This window comes from Ciona robusta, chromosome 9 (assembly GCF_009617815.1).
Source record: "Ciona robusta chromosome 9, ASM961781v2".
Taxonomy (NCBI): Eukaryota; Metazoa; Chordata; class Ascidiacea; order Phlebobranchia; family Cionidae; genus Ciona; species Ciona robusta.
In genome coordinates, this window is record NC_143243.1 from 7027019 (window position 1) to 7043635 (window position 16617).

At 37.1% G+C, this 16617-nt stretch overlaps 2 protein-coding genes across 2 annotated transcripts; both read right to left on the reverse strand.

Annotated features, from left to right (window-relative positions):
* Window positions 1-130: 130 nt before the first annotated feature.
* Window positions 131-2599, reverse strand: LOC149731787 (peroxiredoxin-6-like). Its single transcript, XM_089885187.1, has 6 exons — window positions 2439-2599; window positions 2022-2178; window positions 1672-1809; window positions 933-1006; window positions 516-588; window positions 131-454 (listed from the first exon to the last, which is right to left on the reverse strand). The coding sequence occupies exons 1-6, from the start codon at window positions 2525-2527 to the stop codon at window positions 320-322; spliced, it is 666 nt and encodes a 221-aa protein (XP_089741313.1). The 5' UTR covers window positions 2528-2599; the 3' UTR covers window positions 131-319.
* An 880-nt stretch (window positions 2600-3479) lies between these two features.
* Window positions 3480-16317, reverse strand: LOC149731788 (regulator of G protein signaling 2-like). The gene is made up of 5 exons (XM_089885178.1): window positions 16229-16317; window positions 5537-5812; window positions 5373-5428; window positions 4931-5097; window positions 3480-4211 (listed from the first exon to the last, which is right to left on the reverse strand). Exons 1-5 carry the CDS (start codon window positions 16258-16260, stop codon window positions 3900-3902), a joined length of 843 nt encoding a protein of 280 aa, XP_089741304.1. The 5' UTR covers window positions 16261-16317; the 3' UTR covers window positions 3480-3899.
* Between the last annotated feature and the right edge of the window lie 300 nt (window positions 16318-16617).

The window sequence follows — 16617 nt, forward strand, 5'->3', positions numbered from 1 at the left end:
CAGCTGGTAGCAATGGTTGCTTTGTTGATGAAACTCTTTTCTTCTAATGAAGAATCCTGGTTTAGTGGTTTCTATAATCCTGAAAACTCTGTTTTAAACTTTTAACGATACAACATAGCAGTAAAGGGCATGAACTTCATATTATGTATTAATTAGTTTGACATGATTACATAAATTAATTACTTTACAATCTAGAATTGCATAAACACAAGTTGAGCAATAGGTACATTTGATTACAAGGCAAGCTGGTAAGTATGGATACAATTCTAATTGTCTCAAAAGGAATGTTTAGGTGTCTGTACAGGTTCCGAATGTGACTTTATTTTGAAGGGTCTGGTGTCAAACGAATGTAACTTTTCTTGGATGGAACTTCAGTGACTTTAAATCCTTTCGGAAAGAGCTCAGTTGCTTGTGCATCACTTAACGATGGAACAACCATGCAATCTTCACCGCTCTGTTGCAACAAGTATTATTTATACGGTAATTAATAGTGTGGTTTATATATACATATATACCTTCCAGTTGGCTGGAGTGGCCACCTTCTTAGTTGCAGTGAGTTGAAGGGAATCAATCACACGAATAATTTCACTGACAAATAAGAAAGAAATGAAAAAGTTATGTTGATTTTTGGACAGGTATTTTACTGACGAAAAAGATTAAAATTTTTATGTTTATGGCAACTTTTTGTCTTCCAAAGTGTCTTTACACTATGTTATCTTTATAATGGTGACCAAATGTAAGCTCTTGCTTGCAAACATATTTCTAACTATACACTCAAATCTATAAATAGGTCTACATCATCACATGTATGTCTGAATAAAGAAAAAAGCACAGATAAGCAAACAGATATCTGATAAAACCCATGTTTTATCATCAGCTGGTGCCACAGGGCAAGTTTAACCACTATTAATCAAACCAGGGAAAACCAGTACTTGAAATTTCTGCCAGTGGTAGCAGGGTAGAGTAAAGACAACTTTAGCTTCTTATCAGGTCCAATGATGAACACCTGTTAGACACAGCATGGTACAACATTACAACTGATACAGATTTACAGTGTATAATATTACGAAGAGTTCTTGGTAATTTAATGACAATGTCACTAATCAAACAGATAAACAACAGTAGTATTACACGACTGTTTGTAGTGACATACACTTAGTGCAGTAAATAAACTTAAAGAACACACTATTTTATGGCCAGGATTCTATACAAGTTTTAATGTTGTTCAATATGTTGTTTAAGTACTTTTTAAGCAAAACTGAGTATGAAAAATATTCGATATGGCGAAAGAACAAAGATAAATTAAGTTATTTGTTTTCAGCTATTGGCATAACATCAGGAATGTCATGCCACCTCCACTTTTCCAACAAGTGTGACATCATATGTTTTAGTATCGCATTTTTAAACTCAAAATAGCTTTTCTCTGTATTCAAACAAGCAGAGCCAAAGTATACATGGACAGTATTTAGTAGTTCAGTACAATAATCAATATGGTTTCCAGTGTTTAAAAATTATAGTAAGTTGTAACTGCATTTTAGCAAAGTCACCCTAGGTCAGTGCAAAATTCAAACAACCTACACCTGGGTATGTATCGTAAACTGTGAGTCAGAGAACTAATACAGTAATAATGCAGATTTAAATCGTTTTTATGATTTCTGACAAAAAACTTACACAGCGAGCAGTGAGTGCCATGCCAGATGCATCAACCTCGTCTGGGTCCAACATACCAAGATCCGCTGCAGTTTGCCGGGTGCCTGCAATGATTGGATACGGGAATTCTCCTTGCAATCCAGCGTAAGATTGAATGTCCTGCATGGAAGTGAAATCAAATATTTGGTGGAATATGATGCTAAAAGCAGTTGCAGGCAATGTTTTATAAGTCATTAAAATTAGGATACGCTAGGAGGAATGGACGTTTGATACTTTGTGATCACTATGATACTCTCACCGCCTTACAGTTTGGCATATATTAACCTAGGGCGATTACATTAAAATATACAATGTTAACAATTTTTTATCACCTTAATCCAGCCATTGTGAGAATCCACAGAGTCGATTGAGAGACCAATCATTTTGACACCTCTGGCATCAAATTCTGGCTTTAGTTGAGCTGCTGTACCCAATTCAGTTGTGCAGACAGGGGTGTAGTCAGCAGGGTGGGAAAATAAGATGGACCAACTGGGAATCAGGTTAAAAAATAAACTTGATTACAAAGCTATTAAATTAAAAATAACTATAAACATGCTTAGTTGCTTACACACTAAATCCTAAAGGTATACCAGAAAACATATAATATATATTGAAATATTGAAATAACAATACACAAAAATCTTAAACTACATGGAGTAAATGCCTGTTACATATGTAATGCCAAAAAATAAGTTAATTGTAAAAAATCAAACCCTTCTGAGTTCTGATTTATAAAATGAAAAACTTACGATTCATTGATGAAGTCATGCAGTTTGTAATCTCCTTTGGTTGTTTTGCAGTCGATATTTGGGAAAACTTGTCCAAGATTGACTCCCATGTTGTTGGATTAAAGATTTATAATTGCAAATCAAGTTATAACTGAACCAAGCTAAAAAAGTAATTTTATAAGAATGCAAAAACAGTATGGCTGCGCTTTTCAGTTATAAATATACTTAACAGACAAAGTGGCAAGTGACATGCAAAACACTCTTCGTCATCAGACACATGTATTCTGTTGCAACTACCGTGCTGCTGACTTCCGGCGAATTTATTTATTGACGTAAAACGTGGCACAACAACCCGCAACGGTGGCTAAATTTAAATTTGCCACTTTTGCAAGAGTGAAATTTTGCTTTGCCGGTGCCGCAAGCAGATATTTTGCTAAAGAATACCGTTCTGCTTGACGAGCTGGGAGATTTACAAACGGAGAAAAACGCTCTGGTAAATGTCTGCTTCTATACACAGTCACACACACACCCATCCGTTGTTGACATTGTGCGCCCTATTGTTGCGTTGCGCCCGAAAGCTTATTTAACCCTAAAGTACAGAACATTTTGTTGCACAATAAATGTCGTATACTGTTCTAACTGAGGTCTAGACCAGATTTTCGGTGCTTTGTCTAAAAAACGTGACAAGGTCACCAACATGGCGTCCTCGGTTATAGATCACAACGTTTTTCAAAGAAACAACAGTTCTGTAGCGCCACCATAAGGAGCGTAAAATTCTAGTTTTAAAACCCTTCACGCGCTATAGAGCAATACGGTAATCAATGTATTTTGGTTCGACTAAAATATACTATCATAGTCGTAGTATTCTGTTTTATTATATTATATGTGGGTGATGTACTTGTCGATGACCTAAGATTTTGGCCCATTACCAAAACACCCAGGTCGCCCAAAAGTCTTTTATGCGGGCAGTGTCGCCGACTCCATCTGCGAGACATTGCCCACCGACTCCGTAGCATTCAAACAATGTTCTCAATATTTCTTGCCGAATAAAAAGCCAGTAAGTCGTGCAACCATTTCGTGGTGCTATGTATTTGAAGATTGTGCAGTTTTAAATAGGTAACAGTAAAAATCAACGTTGACGCTGTTTCTTAAAATAAGCAAAAATCGAAATGGAAAAGAAGGATGTAGCACTGGACGTTGGGATCGTCGGAAAGTGAATATAAAAATGCGAATGCTAAAGCTGGAACTGTGTTGGATTGTAAGTAAAGCACGAGTGTCTTCTATGAAGTTGGATGTGCACAAATGCGAGTGTTGTGCAAAGTTTTTATCGAATGTGCTCCAGCGAACAAACGGAATGTTTGTTTTGATTCGGCCAGTGGTGAGCTTCTCTGCACCAAGGCCGCCACAACTCTTGGATGGAGTCGCGCGTCAAATCCGCCGCTTGAGTATGTGTCAAGGTCGACAACAACTGTTCAGGTCGAATCACGTATATTTGGTAGGGTTTTGCAATCGCAAGACGTAGCCATTGTTCGAGTTGTCATTTTCAGAGTTCTTCGATGATGTACGAGGGCTAGGGGTTTTGTTGGGTAACAAATTCCCGAACAACAGTTCCAGCGAGCTTTTCTTTTTCGATGCTTCTTTAAAATAGCTTGAAAGTATGAAGCGGGGAAACGAGTCGTTTTCCATGATGGAGTAAATATATCTTTGAGCGTTGTCGAACACATTACATGGAAGTGGGTCACCACTGGTGAGAGCAAGTGTGATCTGTCTTCTTGTGACGTGGTCTATGTTCACCTATTAAAAAGGAAACCACGGTCAACCAGGTGCATATTTGGTATCTGAGGTTAATACTGGTTTAAAGATGGGCGTAAAGAGTTACTGGAATCCTTAGGTAAATTTCAGTAATCGTAAACTTGTTGACTCGCGTATAGGTAACATGGATTAACGTTCGGTGTCATATAATAAAACTTTTTCTCAAAAGACAATAACCATTTTAAAGAATCCTAACTTGGACGTTTAAACGCATTGACGTAGGTTAACCAATAAAATTCTCAGCGTGTGTGGGAGTTATAAAACTTGTTCCAGAAATAAATATAAGTGCGCGTAGCATCGTTTAAATCAGGCATGTTATGTGTGGGTGACCTTTTGGGTAACGCAGTAACGTGGTTGTGCTTTGAATTCATTGCGTAGATGCGTGATAATATTGTATATATCTACGTAGAAGCGTGGTTCGTTAATAGAATCCTGCAACTAAAGCTAGCGCCACTCATGTAAAGAATCTAAACGAAGAATCAAGGCACGCCACGTCGCGTCCGGTCTACAATTATTTTTAGACACTGACTGACGCGCAACCATCGACACAACCGCTCTAATGAATGGAAACAGAGGGCAAGCCATATGGTCAATAGGACTGTACAGTTGCAAAAATAGGCTTGCGCTGCGCACAGAACACCGTTTGACGTGTGTTATGCTTTAAGCTGATTCATTTATTTTGATTATTCGAGTTAAAATACCTGATTTTCTGACATAGGAGACACAAAGGTTTGGTAAATTGTCTCCGCGTCCTGGCCTCGCTGTGCAGTTCGTTTCACTTTTCGGTATTGCTCGCAAGAGCACCAGAATTCGAGGTTTTCAGAGCTAAATTCGGACTCCAGGAAGTTTTTAAAAGACATCCGCAATTCTGTAAAATAATAAATAATATTTACTTGCGGCCAAATAAAGCAATTCTCGGGGGTGGCGTGGGACGCTAAATATGATGACAAGACTACCTGACGGGCTATTGTCTTTGCCAACTAATTTACATATTGAGCACAAGGCTTTACTTGGAAATATAAACCAAATATTGCCAAAATCATAGGTCCTTAGGCGGTATATGGCCCAAACACTATACGAACTTCACACATACAGAATAGAACAATATTTACAATGTAAATCTCAAGAAAACCAAATACTTACTTTTATTATCGAGGACATCAGCAAGCGTGTATGATGGGATACTTGCAGGTCTTGGTCTGCAAAAAGCAAGTCATTATTACTATGTTTAAAATATAAGCATAATATAATATCACCAGATGGGCGAAATCCACAGTATAGTTACATAAATTTGAAATTTTACTCACCGACGCATGATAGAAGTTCCTTGATTACCAAAAAATAAAGATTTTGGTCTCTGTCGTCTGCCCGGGCTACGGTGCGTGTTTTCTCCGCCAATTGATTTTTCGTTGAACAGTTTCAACAGTTGAGGTGCGCTACGGTGGTTCGTGTCTTGCTTTGATGTCGTGAGCGAATTTTGTTCTTTTCTCAGCTTGACTGTCGTTGATTTCTTTTCTTTGCTCGTTTCTTTAGCTTTCGGTTGTATATTGCTTAGACTAATTTTTCTATATTTGCCGAAAGCTCTGAAAAAAAAACACATACCAATTAAAAATTAGGATCCTATTTTGTAATGCTGCAGTAAGGTTAAATACATGACTACCTATAAACAATAACCTTACACATCTAGCGACGACATGTGTCTGATGAATAATCAAACGCTGGGTTGGTATTTATATCAAGGCTGCCTAAGTGAGAGAGAAAAAGAAAAAAAAGTGAGACAGCTTCTCTTTGTTTCTCTTTCTCACTCTTTTTCTCCCTGGCTTTCTGTTTTGGCGCACCACACGCTTACGTCAACCAGACTTCTAAAACGCGGAATAAATTTAAAATTATTTAGCCCTTGAATCTGTCTACAACGACAGGTACCTGTAAACTGACTGGGTGATTAATTGTCGATGCCCCGGCAATTCTATTTGGGACAACCGGCACACGAACAACATCACGTACACACACTACACAAACATGAGGCTTATCACCACTGTCCACGTTGGTAATTACCGATAAGTAAAACACATATACCCCGTGTTCGAGTCAAAAAACATTATCCTTTCATGTTTCCTTCATGGACAGAACTAATCATGGCGTCAGCAAAAACAGAACAAGTTCTTACAAGTTATGTTTCACCCAAACCCCTTTGAGTGGGGAGCCAATAACATGCTAGAGTTTTCGTAACAGTTTACCATTTATTAGTATACTAATCTGTTACAAAGTTTACTGATACAGGAAAATAAAACGTACGGGCATAAGCGGTTATAACGTGCTTATGTAGTTATTAAAATCTATAACGTCGGTTCACCTCCCGCAACACAAAACTATAGATTTCTAATTACAAGCATCCTGTTTGGAATATAGAACGTGAAATTAGGAGGTACACTTACACAGTAAACAGTCAAGCAAATATTTATGAGAAATGCGATATACGGAAACGACGTGTTTAGCTGCACATTACGGTCACGAGCCAGTCAGCTAAAATTTTCATCAAAAACCCCACGGGATGAAAGAAGATAAAATGTAATTATTTCTTAATTAATAAAACACAATTAAAGAAAACGGAAACAAGTTGGACAGGAAATATCCGCACAGGAAGTTGTCATTGGAACGTGCACTGACTTTATCTTTTATCACTAAACGCCCACTTATACTTTTGCTTATATGAGCAACACTTATTCTTCATCATTCAGTGACGATGAATGATAGTTACAAAAATAACTTGGTAAGTTTTTATTTGCGATGACTGCATCGTATAAGGGTTTCAAAATATATATCATGAAATGATTTTATTATATTTGTGTATGATTTTTTTTGTGGGTTAACGCTGGTGAAGCCAATGCCATTTTAGGCAATCGTGGCACCGATTGTGGCGAACCGAGGTGGTCAATGCGTTATACTAATAGTAAATGAGCCTGAGAAATGCCCAAATATGCCCTGAAATAATTTTATAGAACAACGTTATAATATAAACGTTTTAAAATTGGTATGGAAAATACTATTTTTAAATAACGGTTATAAAAAATTGACAGAACATCTGCTATAATATAGGCAATCTAATTTTACACCGTTTGCTATATAATTGGGTTCAAATCTGCTGCAGCGTTTTGAAGCAATATAATCGAAAAGCGTTGCTCAAGTTGATATTTTGTTTCCAAACCAGCAATACTTGACATGTACATACGAAACACTATTCTTCCAATTAATTTCTTGGATTTATCGAAAGGTAAATCAACCAATAAGTATTAAAAAACACGGGCAAATAAATTGCTTTGACATTTCGAAAATACGAATAACTGCTTGTTAACAGGCCCTTTAGTGTTGTTAGTCGTAATAGCAAACAATATACGTTTTAAACAAGCTATTATACGTATTTGCAAATTATCGACCAATATTTCACAGTTCAGCCACTGTGACCAACACGTAAGACTAGCTCTGGGTATAAAAGACAACGATGGCTGTAAAAATTAACTTAATTTAGGTTATTTATAATTTTATTTCTGCTGTTTATTTATAATTTTACCATATCTGTACTTTTACTGTTGGTATTTCCACATTAAGAAACCATAAATGCAAACGAACAGTTAAGGTAAAACACAAACGTTTACCATAAATTCAAACAAGCCTTATGTTGAAATCTCGCTAAATAATCAGCACACACACACACACATATATATATAGGTCCCTGTTTTATACAAATGTAACGAGGGTGTAGTCTCGCCCGGGTTATTTTGGTCGTGTTTAAACATTTAACAAGAACACCAATATTAACTTTGTGTAGTGCGTAGACATTTCGTGTTTAACAATGAAATCATTAACCACGCAAAGCTAAATCCGTTGATCTGGGTCGATTATCCTCACCAGCGCATTCATGTACTCAGGGGCGTCCGACGAACCTTAAGAAATCTAATTCCAAGTTATATTTACTTTCGAATGGAGTGAATCAGTTGGGTGTTTCGTTACAGGGGGTGTTACTTTTATTATGAGCATGACGTTTTGGTCTGGTTGTTCAGATTTCGGACCAGACGCTCACAATTGACTCACGCCTGTTCATGGTACACAACCTCGCGAGTATCGTTTTCGAGTATTTTAGTTCGAAACAGTACCTTTATAATCTATTAGAAGGCAAATATAAAAAACAACAACCTTTTAAAGTCAAACGCCCTACGAAATATTCGGTTATTCAATTCAACGAAAAACTGAAGCCATTCACAACAAACCACACCGAAGATATGCGAGTAACACTTCGCGTCCTTTCCTACGGAAAGCGATGTAATTTGGTGGTAAACAAGTAAAGAGAAAGTCGCTGTCGAAGAAACTTCGCTGTGTCCCAGCAACCCTTACTTTGGAATTTCGTCATTCATGGCGCTTGTTAAAATCTATGACGTTCGTGATTCCGCGATAAATATGCAGTTACGAAACCAACCGATTTAGTATGAAATTACTCGACCTTGTAATTTTAAATTCCTTTAACGAACTTATGATAAGGGCCGGATGTCTTAAATGAAACAGCAATGCTTAACTTACCCCACACAGTTAGCTAAAGCAACAAAGCTGTTATTGGCTTAGTAATGAGAAATGGTGATATACAGTTAATGTCCAGGAGGTGTAACATACTCGAAAAACAACATAGACTTGAAACAGTGGTTTAAACACGAAAACAAGCAAATTACTGCTGTGTGTGTGGGAAACGAAACAGCTGCCGCATTACGAAATATTTACCGTTTCGTGTCAGCAAGATGTGCTATTTCTTATAAAGACAGATTATTTTTTTATGAAACGACTTTTAAACGTGTTTCGTTTTTGTTCGATGTACCTCTCCATGCAAACCAAACAACTACAAACATGTAACTTCCAGTTTAAAATTGACATCAAACCTGCCATATAAGTGTCAGTCATTTCTTTCCAATACCCCTTTTTAAAAACAATACGGCCAGTTTACAAATTGGCAGCCGCACTTACTGCTCGATTTAGAACACTTTGCGGCTTCGATTAAGGAGAGGGAGTCATAGTCGCTTTTGCATTTATGTTTTTGACTAGGGAGAAACTTGGCCGCTCGCAAAATCAGCGCGTATTTTGGACGCACGCCTGCCAATACGCGAAGAACAAAAACAATCACAAGTGCTTGCTTACGTCAGAGGCAGGCGCCTTAGATATAGGGCACATTGAAAAGTGTTGCCAAACGATAAGTAGGAAAGTATCTTTCTAATTTAAACTTTCTTGCTTTGCGGATCATTTATAGTAAATTTTCGTGGAAATTTGATTTAAATATAAGGTTCATTTGGTGGACCTTCAAAAGGCATATCTATAAAAAACAGAGGAACCAGAGTTTAAACGCAGGTGGTCAACACTTTCTCAGAACTTAAACATAGCAACAAATTGAGATAACGAGATATGGACCGTGCAATAAAAGTTCACGAGTCTTTGTCAGTGGTACTTACTAAATGGCAATGGGAAATTAAACCACTTGTCACTGTCCAAATATGACAAGTGCCATGCTCGTTGCGTCACCGCTTTTTATATAAGTTCAACCAAATGAAGCATCGCCACAACAACGTCTTATACTACGCCGATTTTCCTCAGCGGTTACACAAGTACCAGTTGAACGACCGAGAGTTGTTTTCATTCAACGATAAACACCGAACTTTGAATAAGTGTTCCGTATGTGTTTGAACCCGAAATCCACTAAGACTCGCATGTTGTGCCGAATGGATTAGATTAGAAACATCGATTTTGTTTGTCCAGTCGTCATCGCTTGTTTTCGGCACACCACTTACTGGTGTACTTAAGATATGTCGGTGCAAAGGTTTAGTAATGGATTGAATGGAAATAAATAAACGTGAGGATTCTGTTTTGCAATTACCTATTTGAATTATAGTACTATGGGGTAAGATAGGACAACTGTAGCACAAAATATCCAAATATCTTCATCGTTAAACAATTACCAACGGTCTATGGTAGTCGGTAGTCGCAAGGATACGATTTTATTTCTTGGGATGTTCTTTGTTTATTACCAAATGGAACGAAAAAGCTTTCCATCTTTTACCAATCTATATAACCAGCCGGCTATAATACAAATATTATTCAACGCATGAATACGTCATTGGATGTATAATTACCTACATAACAGGCCAATCGAGTGTGTTACTCCAATTGGCCCCATGGACATCGGAAGTTAATCAAACACCGCGAAAGATATGCCCACATATAGCGAATTTATAACATCACTCGCCTGCAGCGCCCGGACCCCTGCGGCGTCTAAGTATGACACAGGTGCACTAAAGCCAGGGGGCTAGTTTACGATAAATTCAATGGTTTTAAATTTAGCATTTAAATTTGTTTTCAAGTAAATTATAAGCGAAGTGCGACCTTTTATAAATACCTCACGCCTGGTATGCAATACTGCTTGAACATTGCACCAATCATAAACATCACCTATACATCCCAACAGCATTTAACTATAAGCCCATTCCCATGCATCTGACGGATGCGATATATTGATCGCTACCCACAATGATCGCATACATCAGTATGACAGTGTGCAGCCGCGTATGTACGTCCATACTTATAATATTCAAATGATCAATATATCCTCAACCTTCTGCTGTCTTTTAACGCAATTTGTATTTTAGAAAGCCGGCCAGCAAGAAGAAATCGTTAATGGTAATGAAATTTATACGAGCACATGCCGATGTAAATATACGGTTATAAATAGATTCTGTCTCTGCAAATATCTTGTTTTCAAATAAATCAAACGGTGCTTCTGGCCATCGCGTCACAGACTATTAATAAGTTTAAAATACGGATCTGTACCAGTTATTAATATACTTACTAATTTGAAACAAAAGCTAGGTTATTTGTTTAAAAAATATTTTAGGTTGCCTGTTTGAGACGTGAAACATATGTTTTATCTTATAATTCTAATGAAACAACTCTGAATGAGTAAATGACTTAATTTTGTCTCTTCAGACCTGGAAAAAAAGTTAAATAAAACAGTTGTATGGTGGGGTGGGGAAGATGGGACACCTTTTACACCTAACATTTAGCAACAGTCTATGGGAGATTCAGTCTTTTACTTTTTTGAATGTTCTTTGTTTACTACCAAAGGAGAAGAGAAAATAACCTGAAAAAGTGTCCCATCTTTTCACCCTAACATATAATTCGTTAAACCGCTTGAACACAATTTGGCAGTTCATCTAGAGGTAAAGGAATAAAGGGAGGCATATTTGGAAATTTCGGCAATTAAATCATCATTAAACACCGCTGTTGGCAACTTGCCTGGTCCATGCGGTTATTTTTGCAGCAAAGTAAGGTGAGATAAAGGTTGGCCTAGTCAAGTCTCGTAAATGATACAGCAAAAGGTGTTACTTTGTTTTACCAAATGCCAACAGACATTAGTCATTATTGTTAAGCGGAATGACTCACCAACGTTGTACGTAAATACGCCAAGAAATATTCAGACCACTTGTTTTATTTTTGTCTTGCGTGAAAGTTATTTAGTCTTGCTCACTTAGTAAGAAGTCGACGCTATATGTGTGTCCGCTGGAATTTATAAACACAAGCCTCACGCCGCCCCACGCCGACGTGTGCTCCGTGTACAAAATTAGGTAACGTTTCATACATATAGCGACAAATGCTAAACAAAGTGGAGTTCGATCACGTTTCATCGCTTCAATCACGATTCGATTCAAAAACCCTAATACTTTATCTCCAATACGAGGCTTGGTATAACTATCTTAATTTAACGCTACAATCGTGACTATCGTTACTGTATTTTTTAGCCGAATGATCCGAATAATTTGCACTTAGATCAAGTTTTGGTGCAAACATGATATGCTAGCAGGAAAATCATTGTTAACTAGGTGTTCCCCACACGAGTTACTATGTATACGGCTCCATGTACGTACATTCAAATTTAAATGATAAACAAACGTAAAGCGGCTTTAGCGACGTGTTGATGGTCACTGCACCTCTGACACCAAGCTTGCGCGCACTGATGTCCGCAGTGATTAGATTACGCGACCGACTCGATTGTTATTGATTTTTTCCGCAATTTCCGTTTCCGGGTAATACTTAATCCGTGTAAATCTGAACCTCGAGCATTTTCGAACAAATCTGCGACTATGGTTAAGCGTTTAAATATTGACCAGAATAATGTTTAGAACGACTTATATTTGATTTTGGGCATGTGTCTCCCATTGTTAACAATACATCCTGGTTTATTATACACAAGCAATGGTGCCATGATTGCTTATCAGGTTTACGTAACTTTAGCAATTGTGAAAAAAGAAGCATTTCGTATTAGGAATAGAAAAATAACAAGGATCTATGATTCTATACAGGTGCTATAAATAATCTGTTATCGCAGCAACAGATGGTGTACAACAGATACAAATGCACATAATTTTCATGGTTAGTACGATGTTGAATGACATTTCGTTATTACACCGATTTATCTGCCCAATTTAAAGTAGTTTGTTTTCTAATTTTATTTTAACGCCGCTTTAAATTTAAAAATATCTTCCTGTTAAAAGTAACAGCCAATTCTACTGTTTAAAACCGGTTTATCAAGGGCCAAGCAACAACAAAAAACAGAACATTGTCTAATCCTAAAGCCGTTTAAAAAAACACGTTTTATTGAGCGATTTTTATTGGTCAATTACTGTCCCTTTAAAGTCAGAATGCTCTCTTTTTTACTGAAATAGTTTTGACGACAGACATCGAGCAGACGCGTAAATCTCATTAGTTATGCTAGTCGAACACTTCATATCTATAATGAAACTAGAAATAGATTTTAAAGAGCTCATTTATAGATTATTACCCTAGAGACTAAACCTCCTTGGCCAGCAGGTGGATTTATTTATAGAAAAATATTTATTTTAAGGAATGCATAACATATTTTGCGCTTATGATGAAATAGGATTAAATAAAGATTTTGAAACTAAATCTTTGTTCCGTACCTAATTTTTGCGAGGAGATAACGAAATAATGAAAGCACAAATTTAACCTATACGTACGTCACGCTCGGTGTTAAAATAGACGTAATAGAATTCGTGAACTCTTTCCGACTGACGCACCGCTCAAATTAAGTATTCAACGGCATTCACATAACCATAAATGACTGGTTAAGTGCCGTTTTAGCAACTAATGCGGTATTTCGGTTGCGCACTACGCTATACTTAAACTTTTCGAAGGTAGAAAGGTCAATTTGAATTTCTAAAAGTGGTGGTCAGCGGGCCACGACGTTAATGAGTAACGACAGGGAATTTTAACTTTTACTGAACATTTATGCCGATAAACGACCAAGATATATAGAGTCGGATGTGGTCCTTTACAGCGGTTACAATTGCTTTGCGTTGGAATTGTATTTATTATTTAGAAATGATCGGTTGGTTTCTGTATATGTAGGAGTTTCGTATTCCTGAATATAGGTTATAATTAACATAACGGTGATACCTCACGGTTTAATATAAGATAACTGCTAAATGTTAAGACATACAATGCACTATTTGCACTTCACATAAATAAAGCATGGAATGTGCTACGGTGATCAAGGAAAGAAACAATGTGCGTCTAAACATCACGTCACAGTCTAAATGAGACACCATAACGCTCCGGAAAAAGGTGTTGTATCATGTGCATTCTTCATGGGTACCTAGCATGACGTGACGTAATATGCGCGTAGCTTTTGGTATAAAAACAGCGCCTACGTAACGACTACGTTAGAATGACAACATCGCACTTTAATTAACATTGCGTTTCGGTCTCAAATAAACTTTTTTTCAGAGGAAGAAACATCCAGTAATGAGTATCTTCCGATATGCTGCACGTCATGTACAAGCACCCGTATATGTCAGTCAATTCGGTTCAAAATAGCTACGTGTGGAAAGCGACACATCAAAGCGACACATATCAAACAAAAGAGTCGTGAAAAAGTTGAATTGTTTCCTATACGCTGCAATTATGAGCAATTCTACGTGCGCAATGCATCACATCGAGTTATAAACCATCGTGTACGTGACAGCTAATCCTGTTTACCTGTTGAAAGTGTTTGACCTTGAACCCGGACGTGGGATTATGACGTATGTCATGACGTCAAAATTCACCGACAGCATTACACATGTCCATAATATGTCGCGTTTTGAAATAAATCAGAAAAACAACCCATTCTCGCATTGTAACTGCCAGCCATATACGGTTGGCGAACTTTATTTGAGCTTGAGTATATAAACTAACAATGCGTGCGTCAATGTTTGGCACCAGCAAGCACCTTACACATCTAACTACACAAAGAAGCGTTACGATGCCCATTTCATATGATTGTTGAACTAATTCTAAGAAATACAACATGACTGAGGTCAGTTTATTGAATCATAACTATCTATAGCTCAAATAGCGGTTATGGGAGTTTGATTGTATTGTATAGGATTAACAGCCACGTTGTTATTACACAAATGTTTTTTTCCCGTAGAGTTCTTTTATCGATTGTCATTTTGCTGAATCAGAGTTCGAGGGAATAAATAAAATTCTTGTTGGGGAATGGTGGGGTAAGATGGGACACCTTTTCATTCTATTTTCTTTACGCGTTTGGTAATAGGAAAAGAACATTCAAAGAAATATAAAACCGTATTCTCACGACCATAAGGCGCCGAGTTTTGCAAAATCTTGGAGATGCAACGTGACGTCATGATTAAACAAAGCGCTATTGGCATCGCATATCAGTATCGGTGTGTATTTACCACTCGGTTATGGTTGTTGCTCCATCTTTGACGTAATAAAATTGATGTTTATGCAAGCCTTTCATCAATCACGCATAATACTTTGTGTTACGTCATAGTGGCAGTCCACACGATGTTTACTTGCGTCATAATGGTCATTATTGGCAATCAAAGAGACGGGCGTTTACATTTCCGGTGAAGTTGTTTCACAATCTTAACGATTTGGTTTGCAGCAGGCGCGCCAATTTTTTAATTTTTATGAATGATGCCAAGCGCAGCGCGTCGACTATGACATCATATAAATCATTGAATATTTGCAAAACACTCGTAGGTTTGGCGGAAGTTTGCAACATATAATTGCCGCTGTGTAACTCACTGTTTTGTGTAAAATATAAATATATAATTCGCTCGTTGATCAAATGATAACAAACTACGGTACCTAAAACACCTGTTCTCGAAGCAGCTCTCCTTTATGTATTTACAATGTTTTCCTCAGCCAAACAGAAAGTTTGTTACGAAATAGTATGGATTCACACGTTGATTATTTTATTCTATTCGAAAAATGGCATTAGAAATGCGTATATGTAGGACCAACGAAACAAGGTTAGCATATTATGTAGTAAAGATCAACATATTATATTTAACTTAACTATTAGTTGTATACAGACGTTGCAAGCTGCAAACGTTCGCTGCCGTCTATTTCTGTAACAAGTTACCTCAAAAATTCTGCGAACGTTTACGTTTGGTTTCGTAAAAATGCAGTGCGGCATTGAGCATAATACTCCGTGCAAAATACAAATTAAACAAAACATAATTGTCTTGAACATGTAGCACATCTGCTATTTGGGTTTCAGGAATATAGATATTACAGCAGTACATATTACTTTCTATCACTTATTGCAAACCACGTAAAATTTTGCGTCGCCAAACCGAAGCAGTCGTATTGCTCTTGTCTGCCACCTAGCGGCTTACAATTTGGTAACGGTAAACATCCACAGCTGATACAACGAATAACCTTTCTAGTTTTATGGCGAAAACCATAATGAAATTAACACCATATGTTGCATTGATTGTACATTCCTACGATGTATGTTAAAAAACATACAAAAAAGTATATGCATATGACGTCAAATATTTCCTAAAACATAAGAATCGAGACATAAACTACAGAGTGAAACTACAATAATACCGCTACTCGGGTTTTGACATAGTATGTATGGTGCAAACATAGCTTACCCTTGCAATTCTTCTATTTCTTTTTCCGCCATTCTTTACTCCGTTAACTTTGTTGTATCTATCAACTGAATATCTACATCACACTGCAATAAAAGAAAGTGGGAAATATATAACTACGATATGGGGTATTCTATTAAGTAGTATTTTTATTTTACTTATATATAAAATAAAAGCACTGCATATGTGACACTGCTATGGTTATATAGTCAGTGTCTTCGGTTCCAACATAAACCTATACATGCTTCACAATGATGTACGTTATACGGTGCATCTGAAGTCCTAGTCAACTGTATGATGTCGTTATAATAGAAAATCAAAGGAGACGATGTATTACCGATTTCCTCTGAGTCACAGTCGGCTTACACGCTGCGAATAAACCTCATCAACCT